This window comes from Triturus cristatus, chromosome 3_1 (assembly GCF_964204655.1).
Source record: "Triturus cristatus chromosome 3_1, aTriCri1.1, whole genome shotgun sequence".
Classification (NCBI taxonomy): domain Eukaryota; kingdom Metazoa; phylum Chordata; class Amphibia; order Caudata; family Salamandridae; genus Triturus; species Triturus cristatus.
Genome location: NC_140583.1, coordinates 1,063,661,671 through 1,063,682,035, shown reverse-complemented (window position 1 = coordinate 1,063,682,035; position 20,365 = coordinate 1,063,661,671). Strand labels below are relative to the sequence as shown.

The 20,365-nt window shown below is 48.2% G+C and overlaps 1 protein-coding gene across 4 annotated transcripts in view; it reads left to right on the top strand.

The window, feature by feature from the left end:
- HYOU1 (hypoxia up-regulated 1) overlaps positions 1–19,773 on the top strand; it is a 210,247-nt gene extending 190,474 nt beyond the window's left edge. For 2 of the 4 annotated variants that reach the window (XR_014978996.1, XR_014978997.1), the window contains exon 25: positions 15,355–15,789. Coding sequence is in view for 2 of the 4 variants with exons in the window: in XM_085645895.1 (XP_085502021.1) it covers positions 15,355–15,413 (59 nt within the window). In the remaining 2 variants the exon portion in view is untranslated. Of the gene's footprint in view, positions 1–15,354 lie in introns of all 4 variants that reach the window. The other 2 variants (XM_085645895.1, XM_085645896.1) reach the window with 1 other exon arrangement.
- Positions 19,774–20,365: the final 592 nt, after the last annotated feature.

Genomic DNA, 20,365 nt, shown 5'->3' with positions numbered 1-20,365 from the left:
AACAAAAATGAGTGTTCCTAAACACTGCCGGTTGCACCAGCGCGACTCTGACTCTGCTCTGTGGGGGCCGGGCGGTTCCAGGGATAGTCAGAGTGGAGCTGCGGGGCCTCAGAAGAGGTGAAAAACAACAATTGACATGCAAATGGTCTTTTAAAGACCTGTGAAGTGCTCGGTGCGGCTGTTGGTGTGCCCTGGAAGCTGCCTCAGCCGGCTGGCACACACGCAGGGTGAGATGACAGAAGATGACAAAGGGAGGTAGAGGGAGGGAGACAGAGGGAGAGAGGGTGACAGAGGGAGGGAAGGGGAGGGGGAGGGAGAGAGAGAGGGTGACAGAGGGAGGGAAAGGGAGGAAGAGAGAGAGAAGGGTGACAGAGGGAGGGAGGGGGAGGGAGAGAGGGTGACAGAGGGAGGGAAAGGGAGGGGGAGGGAGAGAGAGAGAGAGAGGGTGACCAGAGGGAGGGAAAGGGAGGGGGAGGGAGAGAGAAAGAGAGGGTGACAGAGGGAGGGAGAGGGAGAGAGAGAGTGAGGGAAAGAGAGAGAGGGAGCGAGAGAGTGAGGGAAAGAGAGAGAGAGAGAGAGGGAGGGAAAGAGAGAGAGAGAGAGTATATATATATATATATATATATATATATATATATATATATATATCTCGGGTCTGGAGGCTCAGTGGACGTAGGCGTCCGCTGCAGGGACCGGTGTTCAACCTCGTGGTCAGTTTTTTTGTGGCTCTAGCCCCGCCCCCTCCCCCACTGACCCCGCCCCCACCAGTGCGGCCCTGGGCCACAAACCACACTGTAAATTTGGCCCCCGTGAGAAAGTTTGTGAGTACCCATGTTGTATGCTATTATATAGCTCTGCTTTATGTCAACTGGGCCTAAGAGATCCCTTGGGCTCTATGTGTCACCTGGTGCTCTTATCTGCTGTTGTACGGTGCTCAATGTTGTCCCTTGGCACTTCTTCTATACGTCATGGGTCATCTTGCTTATGTGCCTCATTCTCCTCCTTGGGAGGTTTTCATGGTGTTTATCCCGCTTTAAATGTGGCTACCGTCTGCCATTAATGTACTAGGTGTGTTCCTGTGCCCCCATGTTGCATAGTCGTGGCCCGTTTACCCGTCTTTGCTATATATATTTTGATAAGTGTATATATACAAGTTCCATGGGTACTCTTAATCCTACATCTTAACTTCGCTTCGAGTCTGCGAGGCCTGGTCCGATGTCTCCATGTGTCAGGGAGCTTTCCAGTGATGCATGCGGATTGCCAATGAGGCCCCTTTTTGCGTTCCACTTACTGGGGTGGTTCCCCAGTTTTACACTGCTCCCTTCTTGGTGTTTAGATACTGAATGTTATCTCTTTTTCTGGACAAGGGTTACTTTCCTTCCAGTCAGAGGGTGTGGTCTAGAATTCTGAGATTGTTCCTCCGTTTTTACGCCTTGGTACTTTGGTGCCTCTGCTGCCCCTTCCTTCGGATGTGCCTCCTTCATTAGGTATCGCCCTATATTATATCAGCTGGGCATGCAGGACGGCTCTTCTGATGTCAGTCGTCCTAGGTCTACACCCTGCATATCTATTTCGTGTGTTGGTCTCGCCTTAGTCTTCCAGCTGCCTGGTCGATCAGTCTTGTGCTTATTTTAGCTACGACACCTTGTGGTCTCTGTGGCTGTTTGCTCTGTGCATGTTTCTGTGGTGGTCCGCATCAGCGTGCTTCAGATTGTTACTGTTCGCCCCTGCCCCCCATTTGGGACTGGGTGTGCACTTGGCGTGTTTCTTGTTTCCGCTTGCGCTTCTAAAAGCATTGCTGAGTTCTACCTCTTGACCTTTGGTTCTTGGCTGTAGCCGCTCCGGCTTTCCTTCCGTGAACTAGCCTGGTAGGCTCCGGTTGCATCTCTTGTTTCTTTTCAACCCTTGGTAGGTGTTCACATAGTGCGCCATTAAGCTGAGAGTGGTCCATTTTTCCTCTCTTTCTTTTATTCTGGTATATGGCTAGTGCGTTTCTACCTCTCATGCTTGTACAGCTATGGTGTAGCGCCATTCTGGCACTTTTGGGGATGTCTGCATCCCGTTATCTCTTGCTCTTCCGAGCTAGTTGGGTTGCTGTCTGGCTGTTCCGCCACAGCCTCCCCCATTGTCCGTCACTCTGTTGCCGGCTCAAGTGCTTGGCGCTTTTTGTTGGTCTGTCGCAGACCCACCTCCCCCATGGGGTATGGCTGTGGTATCTGAAAGAAACACGTTAGTTAGATTCCTCACCTTAGAATATCCCCAGGCGTCGGACTGGATCCGGAAGATTTTTCGTCAGCAATACCCCTTGCGCGTCGCTAGGCGTCGTCTGCGGCTCCGCGTCCGTCGTCGGCGTCGTGCGCCGGAATGACGTCGTCGGAGTACTTAGACGCCGCCCTCGCGCGCTGACGTCAGTGCTTCTTTTTTCCGCGCCAGTAAGCGCAGATCCGGGAGAGCTACCCCTTTTAGTCTTTTTTGACTAAATCTTTTTTGATCACTTTTGATCCTTGTCTGTCGACATCTGGTGCCGGTAGGATGCCTGGGTTCAAGGCTTGCGAGGATTGCCATCGACTGATGTCGGTGACCGACCACCACCGCCGGTGCCTCTACTGTTTAGGCCCCGACCACGACGCGGAGTCGTGCTCCGATTGCCAGGCCCTGACTTCGAAGGCTCGGCGGGAGCGGTCCCGCAAGCTTCTCGAGCTTCGCCACTCGGCTCCGCGTCGTGCGCGATCCCGGTCCAGGAGGAGGTCCAAGGATCGCTCGCGGAGCCCTAGCCGACGCCACCATCGATCGTCGGGCTCCAAGTCGTCGGGTAAGTCCAAACGCTCTAAGAAGTCCAAGCGGCGACATCGCTCTTCGGACTCCCCTCGCCGGTCGCGCGACTCGGCCGAGGGTCCAAGTGGTTCCACCCCCGCGGCTCCGGCGGAGCCGCAGGCGCCGCGCCCGTCCCCATACCCTCCGGTCCCTGGGACTAACGCGACGCCGGCGGAGGTCAGTGCCTTCCTCTCGGCCATGAGGAGCCTGGCCCCGCCGTCGACGCCCGCTGGCGCGCCTTCGGGCCCTGCGGACTCGACTGGGCGACCTTGCCTGCCGGCGGCTTCGGCCCCGGCGCCGTCGACGACTCCGGTCTCGACGCCGCAGGTCCCCGCGGGGCCCATGCCTGGGCCCCCGTTGACGCCGGTTGACCTAACCACTCCTCCACCGGCGCCGGCGCATGAACCGCCGCCGCCTTTGGTGCCGACTCCGGACGGCGTCCAACCCCAGTTTAGCCCTATTCCGGACCCGGCGCCGCAACGGCGTCGACCGACGCCGCGTCCGGCGCCGCTTGAGACCTATCATCTCTACAGTCCGGCTCCGATCATTCCTCCTGTTTATCAGGAATCGGACGACGGGGGCGACTGGGAGGGGTTCGAGGACCCTATGGCTGTTCAGTCGCAGCTTTCACAGGACTGGGCGGATGAACTGGGGGAGGCCAGTGGTCTGGATACCTCGCCAGACACTGGATTCACTTCTCCTCCGACTGTGGCTTCGGAGGAGGGTGCAGCATTTTCTGTGGTGCTGCGCAAGGCGGCTGCAGCCCTTGGGCTCGAGCTGCCTGCCGTGGCTGTGAGGACTAACATCCTCACTGAGGTGCTTCAAACCGCAGCAAGCTCCACTGAGCCTCTGCTGCCGTTCAATGAGGCCCTCACTGACGTTCTGCAGGGCACCTGGTCCAAGCCCTCCACAGTTCCTCCTGTGGATAGGAACGTTGCCAGGCGCCACTGCCCTGCTCCGGGCGACCCCAGTTTCCTGTCCCAACACCCCACCCCCGAGAGTCTGGTTATCCAGGCCTCTACCTCCCAATCCTCCTTCCCGACCGCTCCGCCGGACCGGGATTCCAAGAGACTCGAGCAGTTTGGCAAGAAACTGTTCTCGTCCCTTAGTTTGGGCCTGCGGTCTTTGAACACCGCCTGTCTCTTGGACCGTTATTCCCATTCTCTGTGGGATACGGTGGAGGACGTGCTGCCCCTGTGTCCGGAGGAGGTCCGGACACGTCTTACCCAGGCTTTGGCCGATGGGAGGGATGCAGCGCGGCACGCCATACGATGTGGGCTTGACACCACGGACTCGCTGGGTCGGTCGATTTCCACCACGGTGGCGCTCCGCCGCCACGCCTGGATGCGGTCCACGTCATTTTCTGGGGATGTCCAGAACACCCTCATGGACATGCCCTTTGATGGCACTCGCCTGTTTGGTGAGAAGGCGGACAGTGCGCTGAACCGCTTTAAGGACTCCCGGGCTACGGCCAAGTCCTTGGGCCTCTCGGCTCCGCGGGCGCACACCTCCGCTTTTCGCCCCTTTCGTGGCCAAGGAAGGGGTGCCTCCTCACGTGCGCCTAGCCACCAGCCGCAGAACCAACCTGCGCGCGGTCGCGGACGTGGTTTCCGCCGTGGCGGATCTGGAGGACGACGTGGTCAGCCCACATCCACCCCGGCAGCATCCGCCTCAAAGCCTTCCTAGTCCGAGCTTTCAGGCCCATTCCACGCCAGTGGGCGGCAGACTTCGCCATCACCTGCTCCACTGGCGGTCCATTACATCGGACAGGTGGGTGCTGCAAATCGTCCGAAGGGGCTACTCCCTCCCCTTCGAGACGACCCCTCCAGCCATGCCACCGCAGCACCACCGTATCTCGGGGGATCATTTGAATCTTCTCCGCGAGGAAGTTTCGGCCCTCTTGGCCAAGGGGGCCGTCGAGCGCGTTCCGAGTCCAGAAGTAGGTCGTGGTTGTTATTCCCACTACTTTCTGGTTCCCAAGAAGGGCAAAGGGGGCCTACGCCCCATCTTGGACCTCCGGAACGTCAATGCCTTCCTCCGAAAGGAAAGGTTCAAGATGTTAACCTTGGCTCAGGTTCTAGCTGCCCTAGATCCCGGAGACTGGATGGTAGCGTTGGACTTGCAGGACGCATACTTCCATATCCCCGTCCTGCCGGCCCACCGGCGTTACCTGCGGTTCACGGTGGGCCAAGAGCATTTTCAGTTTACCGTGCTCCCCTTCGGCCTCACCAGTGCCCCTCGGGTGTTCACGAAAGTGATGGCGGTGGTCGCAGCTCATCTGCGCAGGTCAGGGGTTTCAGTCTTCCCCCTATTTCGACGACTGGTTGTTGAAGGCGGGCTCGCCCCAGGCAGTCGTCTCCCACCTCCAGACTACGGCGGATCTCCTGCATTTGCTGGGATTTTCCATCAACGTGCCGAAGTCACACCTGAGTCCCTCTCAAAAGCTCCTCTTCATCGGAGCGGTTCTCGATTTGGCGCAGTTCCGGGTCTATCCACTGGAACAGCGGGTCCGGGATATACAGGCCCTGATTCCCATCTTTCGGCCTCTATCCTGGGTTTCGGTCAGGCTAGTGTTGCGGCTTCTGGGGCTGATGGCCTCCTGCATCCTACTGTCTTGATCTCGGAGGGCACTGCACAACAGTTGCAGTGGTGGCTCACGAACCGCGATTGGGTCATGGGCAGGAGCCTCTCCCTTCCCCAACCGGAGCATGTCGTAGTGACGGATGCGTCCCTCCTGGGCTGGGGTGGCCATATGGGAGAGGCGGAGATCAGGGGCCTCTGGTCTCCGGCGGAGTCTCGTCTCCACATCAACCTGTTGGAGTTGAGAGCGATCCGACTTGCACTGAAAGCCTTCCTTCCCTCTGTCAGGGGCAGTGTCGTGCAGGTGTTCACGGACAACACCACCGCCATGTGGTATTGCAACAAACAGGGCGGGGTGGGGTCGTGGACCCTTTGTCAGGAGGCTCTGCGCCTCTGGACGTGGCTGGAACACCAGGGTGTCACCCTAGTGGTTCAACATCTGGCGGGCTCTCTGAACGCCAGAGCAGACGAACTCAGCCGCCGGTGCATGATGGATCACGAATGGCGTCTGCACTCCGAAGTGGCGCAAGGTCTCTTTCAGCAGTGGGGAGAGCCTTGGTTAGATCTATTCGCCACCGAAGAGAACGCGCAATGTCCGCAGTTCTGCGCGTTGGAATTTCCAAGGCGGCACTCGCTCGGTGACGCTTTTCGTCACGAGTGGAGTTGCGGTCTGTTGTACGCCTTTCCGCCTATACCACTTCTGCCCAGAGTGCTGAAGAAGATCAGGCACGACCGGGCCCAAGTCATCTTGGTGGCTCCGGATTGGCCACGAAGATACTGGTATCCCGAGCTACTCAGTATGTTGACCGATCCCCCGATACGTCTGCCCCTTCGGGAGGATCTTCTGTCGCAGCAGCAGGGGACGGTCCTCCACCCGAACCTGTCCAGCCTCCACCTCCATGTGTGGAGATTGAGCGGCGGCAGTTGATGCCATTTGACTTGCCTCCTGAAGTCTGTGATATCATTCTGGCAGCCAGGCGTCCCTCCACAAAGACGGTATACGCCTGCCGGTGGAACAAATTTGTGGCATGGTGCACAGCAAAGGCTGTGGATCCCCTTTCCGCCCCTCTTTCTGAGGTTCTCCTCTTTCTTCTTTCTCTGGCCCGGCAGGGCTCTGCCCTGGGCACCCTGAAAGGTTATCTTGCTGCCATCTCCGCCTTCTTGCGGCTTCCTGATCAGCCTTCTCTTTTCAAGTCCCCTGTGGTTACACGCTTTCTAAAAGGCATTACTCACACGTTCCCTCCTGTCCCTTTTGTAATGCCTCAGTGGGACTTGAATCTGGTCTTGACATTCCTGATGTGCGCTCCCTTCGAGCCTCTTCACAATTGTCCTCTTCGTCTGCTGACGCTTAAGACTGCTTTTCTGGTAGCCATCACCTCGGCTAGACGGGTGAGTGAGCTCCAGGCTTTATCTTCAAAGCCTCCTTTTCTCTCTGTTCATCCGGACAAGGTTGTCCTTCGGCCTCGTCCTTCCTTTCTTCCGAAAGTGGTGACTCCATTTCATCTTGGGCAGTCTGTCACCTTGCCCACCTTCTTTCCGCCTCCACATCCTTCCAAAGAGGAAGAGAGGCTCCACCGTCTGGACCCAAAACGTGCGCTCTCCTTTTATCTGGACCGCACAAAACAGTTCCGGGTGGACGACCAGCTTTTTGTTGGGTACGTGGGCGCTAAGAAGGGGAAAGCTGTGCACAAACGAACCATCTCTCGGTGGGTCGTTTTGTGTATAAAAATTTGCTATTCTTTGGCAAAAAAGGACCCTCCTGTTGGGCTGCGCGCCCATTCTACTCGGGCCACAGCGGCTACTACTGCTTTGGGACGGGGAGTCCCTTTGCAGGACATCTGTCAGGCGGCGACGTGGGCTTCGTTACACACGTTTGCCAGGCATTATTGCCTTGACAGCCAAGTCCGGAGGGATGGCTTCTTTGGCCTTCTGTCCTACAGGACTTTCTGGTGTGATCTTGGTTCGCAGACCCACCACCGGGGATGGTATTGCTTGGGTATCTATTCTAAGGTGAGGAATCTAACTAACGTGTTTCTTTCAGATGAACAAGTTACTTACCTTCGGTAACGATGTATCTGTAAGAAACATTAGTTAGTTAGATTCCTCACCGACCCACCCATCCTCCCCGTTCTGCGAACTGACATCTAGGGTTAAGGTTATCCTTTTCAGGCCCCTAGATTTTATTTTTTGGCACCAGTGTCGGTCTTTGCATGGCTCTGCGTTCCTGGCGCGGAAAGCTATGTACAAGAACTGACGTCAGCGCGCGAGGGCGGCGTCTAAGTACGCCGACGACGGACACGGAGCCGCAGACGACGCCTAGCGACGCGCAAGGGGTATTGCTGACGAAAAATCTTCCGGATCCAGTCTGACGCCTGGGGATATTCTAAGGTGAGGAATCTAACTAACTAATGTTTCTTACAGATACATCGTTACCGAAGGTAAGTAACTTGTTCATCTATTCTAAGTTGAGGAATCTGCGGCTAGATGTCTCTATCAGATGTACGATTTACTTACCTTGGGTAACGATGTATCTGGTAGAGACGTTGTCTAGCCCCCGATTCCTTAACACCCTCCCAGCCTCCCCGTTCTGCGATGACCTTACAAGTGGGGTTCTCCACTGGCCTCTTTCAGTTACCATTGGTTTTTCTTTCATGGGTGCTCACATTGTCGCGTCCCTTTGAGAATTGCCATATACAGCTGACTCTCTCCAAGGGGTTTCTTCCTGGAAAATGGTGCCATTTGTTTCACCTGCACCAGGAGATTCATCTTCTTTTTCTTTTCTTCTCCTGCTGCCTTCCCTCCCTCCCACCTTCTCTATTGGCTCAGGTCCCCTCTACAGTCGTCCTTTGGGGATCTGTTGACCTCTGTTTCAGACCTCCATTACTATAGGGGCAGCGCCAGTCTTTTATACCTTCCTGCAGTGGACTGTTCTCTCTGTGCTCCGTTCTTGCTGGACGACACAGTTCCACATGGTAATGACAGTCTATTTCTGTCTGTTGAGATATTCTTCCTTTGTTGCACTTGGGGCTTCCTTTGTTGCACTTGGGGTCTTCGCTTAGCTTGCGGGGCGCTTTCTCTCAGCTTTTTCACTTATGTCGGCAGTGTCTAATTCTGTCTTTTATGATGGTGTCTTGCACCACCATCCTTCATTGAGGTATTTTCATTCCACCCACACTGTTCCCATACTTTCACAGTATGTTGTTGGTGGCTCTGCGTTGTGCCGCGGAAAGTTTCTCTGAAGAAAACTGACGTCAGCGTGCCAGGAGGGACTTGTATGACCTTGCTGACGTCACGTACGTGGACGACGTCTGGGTGGGGTCGTGTGGCGCCATCTCCCGGCGCGCAGAGATGCTGCTGCAAAAAACCATTCCGGATCCAGTCGGACGCCTGGGGATATTCTAAGTTGAGGAATCTGCGGCTAGACAACGTCTCTACCAGATACATCGTTACCGAAGGTAATTAACTCGTACATTTTCACAATTTGTGCCCGATCACTAAGGAAGGAGGTAAGTAGCTTGAGGGCCGTGCCCCCAACCCCTAGCTCCCTGAGCCGTTCGACCAGTCTCATGGGAGATACAGTATCAAAGGCTGCAGTAAGGTCAAGAAGAATCAACAGCGCGGTGTGCCCTGCATCAACCTGAACACGGATATTATTGATTACTGAGGTTATGCTGTCTCCGTGCTGTGATTACTTCTAAAACTATGCTGCGAACTATCAAGCAGCTGGTGTTTCCAAATACGAACTGAGGTGAAAATTTAGATGTTTCTCCAGAATTTTAGCTGGAGCTGGTAACAAAGAAATAGGGCGATAGTTCTTTAGTTCAGCTGGATCCAGCTAGGGCTTTTTAAAAAGAGGCTTGACCACCGCAGTCTTCCAGGGGAAGGTGCACTGTCCCACTGAGATAGCTGCATTAAGTACTGAAGTGAGTTGGGGAACAATAGCCTCCCTTCCTATTTACCAGATCTTCAAAGGGCATGCTTCCATCGGGGAGCATGACGTAATTCCCCCTAACAGGAACTCCGTACGCTCAGTAGAGGGGGTGGGGTGAGTAACTTGGGTACCTCCGCCGTGGTTATGGACTTATTACAATGGGGGTGAGAGGATTTGGAGGGACTGATAGGGGGACATCAACATTAGAAGTTTCCAAGGAGGAATATATAGCCATAATTTTTGAGCGGACAAAATCCATTTAACTTCTGATCCCCATTGGATCCAATTCCGAGCTTGGTCCCGGCGCATCCCGAATTTCAAGGTTCGTCCACTATGTCATCAACAAGTAGATGCCTGCAGAGACTCATTGCTGTGCATAAACTGAATGAGGACAAGTTGTTTTGAGGTCAAGATCAAAGTGTTTTAGGAACAGAAATTCTTCAGGCATTTGTTTAATTTTGATAATGTTTTGTTTATGTGCTAATAATCATTGTTAAAGAAGACTTCTTTCTGAAAAGGTGGCTAACACATGGTTTGTGACTGGTGCAAAATACAAGGGTCGCTTCTTCAGAGTCAAAGAAATAATTATGTTAATTATAACAGCTAACCAAGTGTCACAACAGTAAACCTTTATAATAACAAGAATGAAAACAAAAAAAAGATAAACCCTAATATGAGGATTAAAACGATGAGCGTTCAAGTACAGACTGTTTTTAAATTAAAAAACATGTATAAATAATAATACATAGAAAGAAACAGAAAAATGTTTGGAAGCAATAGCTGGAATATAAATTGTAACCGTATAGTAATGACAAGAACCAAGACCAACGTGGTAATCCTGGTCTGTAAATTATACATTTTCTTAAAAGTAACCATATGTGTTGCCAAATTCCCATATTGTATTGTATTTCAAAAAGGAATAAATATATTGTGTATACCGAATGTTATGCGTTTTCAAAATTACTGTTCACTCCACGTTGTTGGTAACCGGATTCCCTAAATCAAAAGACATGTATCCTAAATGAAATGGAAGAAGAATTCATTAAACTAAATTGTTCCCCATTATAGATGCTCAAACGTATTTATTTGCCAAGATGACATTTATTCTAGTTGCCTGTAATTTTAAAAAGTTCTCAATAGTTTTTAATGTGCGTGGCGGGCGATTGCTGACCCATCACAGTAATACTGAATGGTTTTTGTCAGCTGTTTCTAGGTTAACTTACATATGCAGCGCAATAGGGAAAACTAAGGTGCTAGGGTCTACACCTACATGGCTACATGTAAAAACGTTCTCACATCAATTTAAAAAAAACAAAACCATCGCTTGATAGTCTGTGCTGTGTAGCTGATCTCTTAAATTATTCTGACCTAAATGTACCCAAATTACTTTTGTCAAATTAACATGTGCTGCTAGGAACTTCTTTCACAAGTGGTCACCTTCATATATAAAAGAAAACGTGGCAAAAGACTTACCCAGGTTAATCATGTTGGGAAATCGTTTTCTCACCCACGTTGTTAGCCCCAAGGTCAGCGAATGCCATCTGTCTTTTGACTTGTATTTTTCTCATGGGAATACAGTGATACAAGTTTTACCCGCTGTTCCAGACTACCTTCAGACATCTCTTACCCAGGCTATACAAGATGATGCCTAGGTGCAAATGTGTCATTCATGCTAGATTGGACACAGCTGACTGCTTAGGGCAAGCAGCGGGTACTTATGTGGCTCTTTGACGCCACAATTGGAAGAGGTCTACAGACGCTCGGGGGATGGCCATGCATCCTTAATGGACATGCTTTTTGCTGGCTCTGGTCTTTTTGGTGAGAAAGTGAACTCTGCCTTGGAGTGATCCAAGGATAGCAGAGCTACGGCATGTTACTTAGACCATTCTGCTCCCAGAAGACATTTCCACCAGCATTGTTGCCCCTCCATGGCTTTCCATTTCATAACATCCAGACTTCTCCAACAGCCCTGCAGGCCTTTCTGGTCTTTCGTGGCCGAGGCCATGGTTCTCTGAGACTGGGCTCAGGACAACAGTGGCAATGTGCAGCTCAGTCCTGCGCCCCTGTAGCAACCGCAAAACCACTTTAGTGTGGTCTTGCCGGCTCACAGACACCCTGTCAGAGGCAGGGTCTGATATTTCCTTCAAGGGTGGTAGACCATAGAGAGGGTTTGGGATTCAGAAGTAGGATGTGGGTGTTACTCCAGCTACTTCCTTGTACCAACAAAGGATGGAATCTATCCTATCTTAGATCTATGCCCTCTCATTGCCTTAATGCGGAGGACAAAATCAATAGGCTAATGATTGCTTAGTTCCTGTCTGCCCCAGAGACGTATGGTGGCCATGGACATGCAGGGCACTTATTTTCATATCCCTGATCTTCAGGCCCACAAGTGCCCCCTGCAGTTCAGTGGGCCAGAGGCACGTTCGGTTCACGGTGTTCCCTTTTGGCCTCACCATTGCCCCCTGGGTATTCACAATAGTTGTGGTCACAGCACAACTTAAGAGGTCTGATTTGCAGTCTTCTCTCTACCTCAACTACTCGCTACAAAGGTGGGCTCGCCCTAGAAGCTCGTTAACCGCCTCCAAACTATGAACCTCCCAACATCATTGGTGTTTACTATCAACATGGCAAAGTCACACCTGACTCTCCTGCAAACGCTCCAGTTTATTGGAGCCATCCTGGATATAGTGCAGTTTGAGCCTTCCCCAGGGAATGACTAGTCCAGGACATTCGAGCCATGATCCTGATGTTTCTGTCTCAGTCCTGGATCTCAGTGTAGAGGTCTCTGTAGCGCGTGAGGTTGTTGGCCTCCTGCATCCTACTGGCGAAACATAGCACGTATGCAGGCTCTGCAGTGGTAAACCACCCGTGGGCAGAGCATCAGGTGAGTTTGTGAAGGGGATTCTATCCAGATTTTAAAAGAGATTGAAAACGATTTATTGTGTTGGCTGCTACACCATGATTAGTAGGTAACCTCTCACCTTACCCCCCCTAGAATTGACAGTAGTGATGGATGTATTACTTCTGGGGAGGCCATAGGGGAGAGGAATATAAGATGACAGAGGTGAAGCAGCCTGACTCCACGTCAATCTGCTGAAGATGTGGAGGATTTGCTTGGTATTGAAGGGCTTACTGGCCATCATGAAAGGAAGGCTGGTACAGGTGATCTTGAACAACTCTACCGCCATGTGGTACTGCAACAAACAGGAAAAGGTGTGTTCTTGGACCCTGTGTCAGGAGGATCGGCGCCTCTTGAAGTAGTTGGACTGTCCAGGAATTTCTGTGGTGGTCAAAACACCTGATCTTTAAATGCTCGGCCGACATACTGAGCCACAGGCGCTTAGCGGATCACAAATGGCAGTTAGACCTGATGGTGGAACAGGGCAGCTTCAAAAAATGGAGTGCCCATTGCTCAATCTCTTTGCCACTGCCATGAATTTCAATCTCTTTGCCACTGCCATGAATTTCACAGGGATGTGGAATTCCTATAGCCCGACGCCCAGGACATATTGTTTGGGGTCAAGGGCAGCACGTTTTATGTGTATTTTGTCCTTGGGTCAAGTAGGCCCAACCCCCTGCAGCACAAACCCTTTGGCTGTCAGTTTTACCACTTTATAAGTAAGCTCTGACTGCAATACTGACAGTGGTTCCAGTATAAAAGTGTACACACGTTTTCAATGTTTAGCAATATGAGGCTATGTATTATGCTCCCAGAATGCTCTCTGATTTGATGCAAATATTTGCAGAAGCTTGAAAGCAAGATTGATGATTCTTTGCTTTCAAAATAAAATATTCATTAAAAAAATGAAAGCAGGAAAAAAAAATTCGCTAAACTACTGTAAAATTTCAGGTACCATTTCTTTGCAGCATAATTTAGGAATATGTGTTGATGAATGCTAGTATTTCCCAAAAATATTCATAATGGAAAATCAGCATAACCAGTTTCAATAAGATTATGGGAAACAAAAATAAGTGAGCATTGGCAAAGCCAGTAGGTCTGAAATTGGTTATCAGCTTTTTAGTTTTGTCAATGTGACTTGTAAAACCTTATTTGTGTTGGAGCTGCCGGGCCGTCACCATTATAACAAACTTTGACAAAAGCAAAAAAAAAGTTGGGGTCTCAAAAAGACCACACTGCCCACAGTAGTTTGTGGCACTGAACAAAACAACTTTATGTGCTGATATGCTCCTTGTGAAAGAGCTGAATGCTGTCACGCACAGTGAAGCCAGCTGATACAGAGAGGGGTGGGGGGAGAGAGGGAGAAAGAGAGAGAGACATAATTTTAATAAAAAAAGGTCATGGTCAACACCAGACCAAATTAGTGGACCAATTATTAAAGAAAGTCTCAGAAGTGCACCCTTGGTATATGTCCTTGCATTAAGTGCAGCTATACAGCTTTCGTGAATTCGCAAGAATTTACAGAAGTAGGAAAATAAATAGTACTCTCAAATAATCGTGAACTGCATTTTAGCATGAGCAAATATGTATGTGCAGATTTTCTCATGCGAAAATCGGAGTGTTTGCAAGTTAACTTTCCCTCCAACCACTTTTTTCCCCAACTCTGGAAGAAGGTTTACGTGTGCCATTGTCAGGAGTAAATTTCCAACATTTCTCAGTATGGGAACAAATTAGAGAAGAGTTGTTGAAAACCCTGCAAGTGTGCAAGTTAAAGGGCATTCTTACCCTGGAACTATTGCTTACCACTACCTTTAGCCCCAGTATGTAGATCTGCGGAAACGTGGCAACATAAGGGGATTGCCAGTATTCAAACACTACTATGGTATGATCCCTGGCATAATCAGAGAGGCTATATCACAGCTCTTATATAATGAGATTGCTGCCATAATTTGTCACCGCACTACAGGGAACCAAAGGGACAAGTGGATTTTGTTACAGGACAAGTAGACTTATGAATCAACCTGCCCCATGGGCAAGTAGATATTTTAATAAATTCCACACCCCTTATGAATGCACAATTTGTGCAGTTTTGCTTATTGGAATTTCCAAAGCTTCTCTCTCTCTGACACTTTTCTTCCAGAATGGATTTTGGGACTCCTGTAGGACTTACTGCCTCTGCCCAGAGTTCTGAAGATCAGGACAACCAAGTTCAGTCCGAGTGGCACCGAATTGGGCCAGTAGAGTGTGGTACCCTTAATTCCTGCACAAGAGCATCTGTCCTTGGATCAAGCTGCTACTTCAGGAGGATCTTCTGTTGCAGCATTAGGGAAGAATACTGCACCCAAGCCTTCACAATTTGCATCTCTGTTTTGAGATTGAGTGATGTTAGTTGATCTCCTACAACCTACCCCCATTGATGTCATCTTGGCAGTGAGGCGTCACTCCATAATATCAGTGTATTCTAGCTGTTTGATTAAATTTGTGGAGTGGTTCTGCATCCACTATTTTGCTCTCTCAATCCTGCAGAACTTTGGGGTCTGAACCAGTTCATGCCCACCGCCTTTGGTGGTACTGCTATTGCATCTATTGCATCTATTGCAGAAGAACAAGTTCTGTACCTTTACTAACACTCTTCCTAGTGGATTCTCCAACTGTAGATTCATTACCAACTTTTCCACCTCCTTGTTCTGTTGAACTGCACTCTTTTTCATCTAAAAAGGTCCCAAGTCTAGAGATACGCACACTGGTCATACCAATCTGGCAATGAGCTCTGCGTCTGAGGGCGCATAGCCTAGAAAGCTCTCATTGGTGACATTTATATGCAGCTCAGCTTATCACTTTCAGAGGAGAACCATGTCGGCGTGGAGATGCAGACTCCATATACCGGGTCACAGTAGTACTCTTTTAAATTATCCTTATCCAGTCAGATGGCTGGTGAATATTCACAAGGTGCGGAATCTGCGGTTAGATGGAGTATCGACTGAAAAGACAGTTGCAGAAGGTACATTGTTTTATTTGAATTGTGTGTGGTAGTGGCAGATAAATGGCTCCTACCGCAAACATTTTGGGATTGAGAGGAGATTCCTTTACTCTAGATTTTAATCCTTTTTGTTTCTTTGGCTTAAAGGAACTGCACAGGAGAAGACTCGCTCAAGTCCAGAAGAGACCAAGAAGACCGAGTTATAACCAATCCACCTGAGACTGCCCTGGAATGCTTCTAATGGCCTGGCCCTCGAGACCGTCCACAAATCTATTTATTAACATTACTTTTTTGTAATGGACTCTGCCGGTTTCGTGCGATGGGGCAAAACCCAGACTGCAGCTCTCTGCAATAGAGATGTACATTTGTTATTTCTGGGGAAATGCCAATCCAATGGTTGTATGTTATTTTTTTTTTTTGTGTTTGTTTAAAGACTCTCAAAAAAACATTGCCCACAAAATACCTTGTTGTGTTCGGTCTGAAGCTTCCTGCATACCAGAGTGTGGTGGACTGTCTGCTCCCCTTGGTCGAAAACAAAAACCGCTTGCAAAAAAAAAAAGAAAAAAGGTTTGTTCTCACCAACTCGTATTGCTATGTTATCCCTGTGGAAGACAATAGGGAATATTTCTCCCTTGGGTAGGTATTCTACCACATGCCTGTGGAAGGAGGGAGTTGTTGACATGCCTGTGGAAGGAGTGAGTTGCTTGAGTGGGATGGGATGACATGAGGGACAAAGTTGAAGGCTCTCTGGGAGATGGGAATCTGTTGAACCTTAGGAAAAGGACCATGGATGAGGGACCTGCTGCTATTTTGTGGTTCTATTCTAAATTAGCAGCTTGTGAATAGGGATGTGAATTGACTGGAATGCTGGTATATGGTGACGCTGTCCATTGTGGAATATTACATGCGTAATTGTCCTGGGGTGTGCCTTTGAATGGAGGCAAGAACTTGCTGCTTCCATTCCCCCTTCCTCCTCCTCCTTACTTGTTCATTCCCTTTCTCTACTCCATCCAATGTGGGCTATTTTTATCTTTTGTTTTCAGGAAGGTGGTTGCCCCATCCACCTATACCCCTTACTCCTTTTTTTTATTTGCTGACATTCCCTAACCTTTACATCCCTGCAAAGACTTTTGATCCTCCTCTCCTATCACCGAAAAACCTATATGCCACTTGCCTTTTGTATATGTACTTTGTGTTTTCTTGCCCTATTTGTCTTTTCTGTACTTACCTTGTCTTCTTTTTTCCTCTGTCTTCTGCGGCTGTCTTCTTCTGCTCTTTTCTTTCATTCTTCTATTCGTCCCTTTCTGGGTCACAGTTAACATAGGAAAAAAGACTACCATGACTCCTCTTCTTCTTTCTTATACCCTACTCCCCTGTTTGTTTTAAATACATTTTTCTTCCAAGCCCATTCATTTTAGGACTAGTATGAAGTTTGTATGTTCGCTTCTTTTTTTTATATATATATATAAATATACTGGATATGGGATTCCAACAGGAGCTTACTATATTTTCTCCACGAAAATAAGATTGTTTCCATGAAATTGGATTTGCCTCATAATGGGAATTTTTCCAAAATGGAGATTCATAAGCCTGTTTTTTTCAGACTTGTGTTTTTCATTTTGGGAATTTCTGACTGAAGTAGACCCTTTTATATTAGCTTGGCACCCTCAAAGCTCCTTGTTCTTCTCCCTTCACTTTTAGTTAATGTGATGTTCAATGAGCATTCTGTGCTTTACCTTCCCAAATCCTTCACCCTTCCACTTCTAGATTAGTCAGTCACATGAGATGAATAAGGTTCTGGAGAAGGGGTGGAGGGAGAACAGAAGGAAAGAAGAAAGAAAGAATGAAGGATAGATGGGCATTGTCAGCTCTGTCTATATCCTATATGAATGGGCAAGAAGTCTGCTTAATCTCTTGGGTGCCTTTGTGTACTATTACTATTTTAAGTCATTATTTGTATTCTTTTTGTTTGTAACCTAGTTTTTGTGGGTTTGTTGTTGTCTTCTTCCATATGACTGAGTTACCTGTATCTTACTACATGCCGAATACATAAACAACCTCTGCATCTTCTGTTAGCACAGCCTTAGTTGTGGAGGGATTTGAAGGATGTTGCCTGATCTTGTGATCCAACGCAGCAGCATTCTTGATGCATAAATACAGTCAGACTTTCTATTTTGCCTGTAGATCATGCAGACGTGGCCAAGAATGTACCCTATTGCCACTAAAATAATGAGTTTGGAAATCCAACTGATTAATGTTTATGTGCATTGCCAACGGATTCATGTATGTGTATTGCCTGACTTCAGTGCTGATGGATGCGAGGTTATGCCTTTTTAATATGGATATTAAGGTTGTCTGTCGAGCAGGCTGTTAGATTAGATTTTGTGCATATGAGTTGAATTGCTTGTCTTTTATGCTGGTTGAGAGGGGATTTGTTTGGCTGAGATTTTTCTTTTGTACGCATTTATTTTTCATTGCTGTGTAAGTAGCCTGACTGTAGACTGCTTTCAGGATCTGTGTCTGGTGGCTGTTTAGGGATGGATACAAACTTTACTTTATGGCCCATAGAAGGTTTACAGCTTAGTGACCTTGTTCGATGGCATTTGCTTGATGCCCTTTGGATGTTTGGGATCGTTTTCAGCTGGTGATATTATTTTAGGTGCCCTACCTTGATGGTTTTGATTGATATGATCTTGATATATTTAAATCCCTTTTGTCCAAGGTTCCCCCTAGCTAGGATGCTTGTTGGACCTTTGGATATTATAGTAACACCTGTTTGGTTGAAAAGTTTTACTCTTATAACCATGTATGGGATAGGTGTTCTTTGTTGAGATGGTTTCGTTGAGTTCCTCCTTGGTGGATTGAATTGTGTTTTGCCTAATGAAAATGATTCGTGGTTGTCTTTTACTCGTTGACTCCCGACATGGGAAACATTTGGCAATTGAAATTTCTTTGGCCAAATCGCTCTTTGTTACTAAGTTGGGTTTGTCTTAACTTATTTGCTTTTGTGTGGCATGACATTAGTTTAATTTGGGTTTGTCAAGTTGATCTTGGGTAAGCCTAATGAGGATAATGCTGATTGGCATAGCATTCGTCTGAATGCTTTTTGAATGGAACAGTGGCTATGCAACTGTAGTTTGGTCTTGGCCTGATGCTTCGTGTTTGCTTGTCTGCTCTTTCTTTTTGGTTACACTGGTCAAGGTTTGTTGATTGGTCATCATGGACTTTTTCTAGTGGCCTTGGTTTGTTTGGTTTGGATGATTTCAGACCTGATGGTGTTGGTTAAGAAAGCTTGTTTCTGATGAATGTTTGCTTACAGTGTGCTCAGCAACTCTTACTTGGGATGGTCTTGTCTGTCTCTTGTGTGGTTGTAGTGGTCTTGGATTGTTAAGTTCTAGTTTGTTGTTGTTTGTTTGGTTACTATGTTTTGAGTGATGCTTGGTTGGCTGTGTTTTGGTTTATTCCAATTGTTCTTGCTTGATGCCTCCGGTATATGTGGATGACTTTACTGGTTTGGGGTGGGAACAAAGGGGTGATTCTTGACCGAATGATGGTTGGTTAGAAACGTTTTGGTTTTCAGTAATGTGCTGCATTTGGATCGTCCTGTGATGCACAGAAAAAACAGATGTTGAGATATTGGGCAGTGTAGTATGTAATACATTTCTGTGCCTGGCCTTTTCAGTGTGATTGGCAGTAGATGTTCTTTAGAGTTCCAGATTTTTACCCTGTCTGTGAGTACAGCACCCACTTTTTTTTTTCTCTGTCTTTCAGGAAAGTGCCTGTGCTGTCCAGAAACTCCTAATTTCATTCCCTTTTGTAATATCGGTTTTTATGTTTTGTGTTATTGACAACTGTATAATAGATACTCTGCGTTTTCATAGTTGGGCATGTCTGATGCTTGGCATTCCTTTTTTTGATGCACTTTTTGTGTGTGCCTAGTATTAGTGATTCCCTTAAACTATGATAGAGCTGCTTTCGTTAATGTATATCAGACATCTAATCAGATGGCTTTGTAGTCGGAACGACAACCACAACATTTCTATGCTGTTTGACATGTCCACTCACCCTGTGCTGAAACTAAGCTAGAATTTTGGGCATCTACTGCCCAAACACTTGGCTCTGCCAGACTCCATGGCTCCACACTGTGCTTTCCTCACCCATGCTGTTGACTCCCTTCTTCCATCCAACCTTATTCAAGCACGGTCAGGATTCCTTCATGTGCCGCTCTGTGCTTTGTGACCTTGGATTATGGCAATATTTTTGCTTTATTGAGATTGAGGATCCAGAGGCAAACTTCTTAAAAGAACAACAATGAAATGTGAAAATACCTGACTTGAATGTAAAACTCCACTATCACACCGTCTGTGGGAGGCTTTTTGTGTTTCTGCACATCTGTGACTGCAAAACAGTCTTTTATTCTTGCCCCCTTGCCCCAGGCTTTTCTGCAAGATGCGGTCAGTTTCTGATGATAATTTTTGAAGGGGTTTGGGGTTAAGGAGGGAACAAGGTTTACTGTATGTGACTGAGTTTAAACTGTCACTGATTCAATAAAATCTGTGTTTTCTACACTTGTCTCTACATGCTATGGAATCCTGGATTTGCAGGTGGAGTGGGTTTGTGCTTACTCATTCTTGTCATTCATTCAGTACCTCCTGTCTGACTAGGAGATTTGTAGGCTTTGTATCCATATGGAATCCCAGGATTTTATGGACAAAGTAGTTTTATGTTCTCCATAGGAACGTTCCATTGACTCATGCCCCTTTATCCTCCTCCCTCCCCCCCCTCTATTCTTTCTCCAAAAGGTGCTTTTGTTTCCCTTAAGACAAGAAATGGCTCTGGGAATCTGAGAATAGGCCAGTCGTGAGGCGGCATTTTGGGGGCAGCCTAATCTGTTCAAGTCTTTGAGACAACCCAAAGTCATAATATCGAGGGCTACTCCAACCTAACCCATGTTCTTGTTCACTGTGCCCGTTTTGGATCAGATCAGTACCGTACATTCAGGGAATTACAGTCGGAGGTTCCAGCATTGCAGCGACACGGTCCATTGAACCTACCAGTAAGGCCCTGCTATTGATAGTATAATGCATGGGATTTTGCTACAATGAACACTCTTATTACCCAACACTGAATAAAGTAGAGGTGGGAAACTGACCAAAGT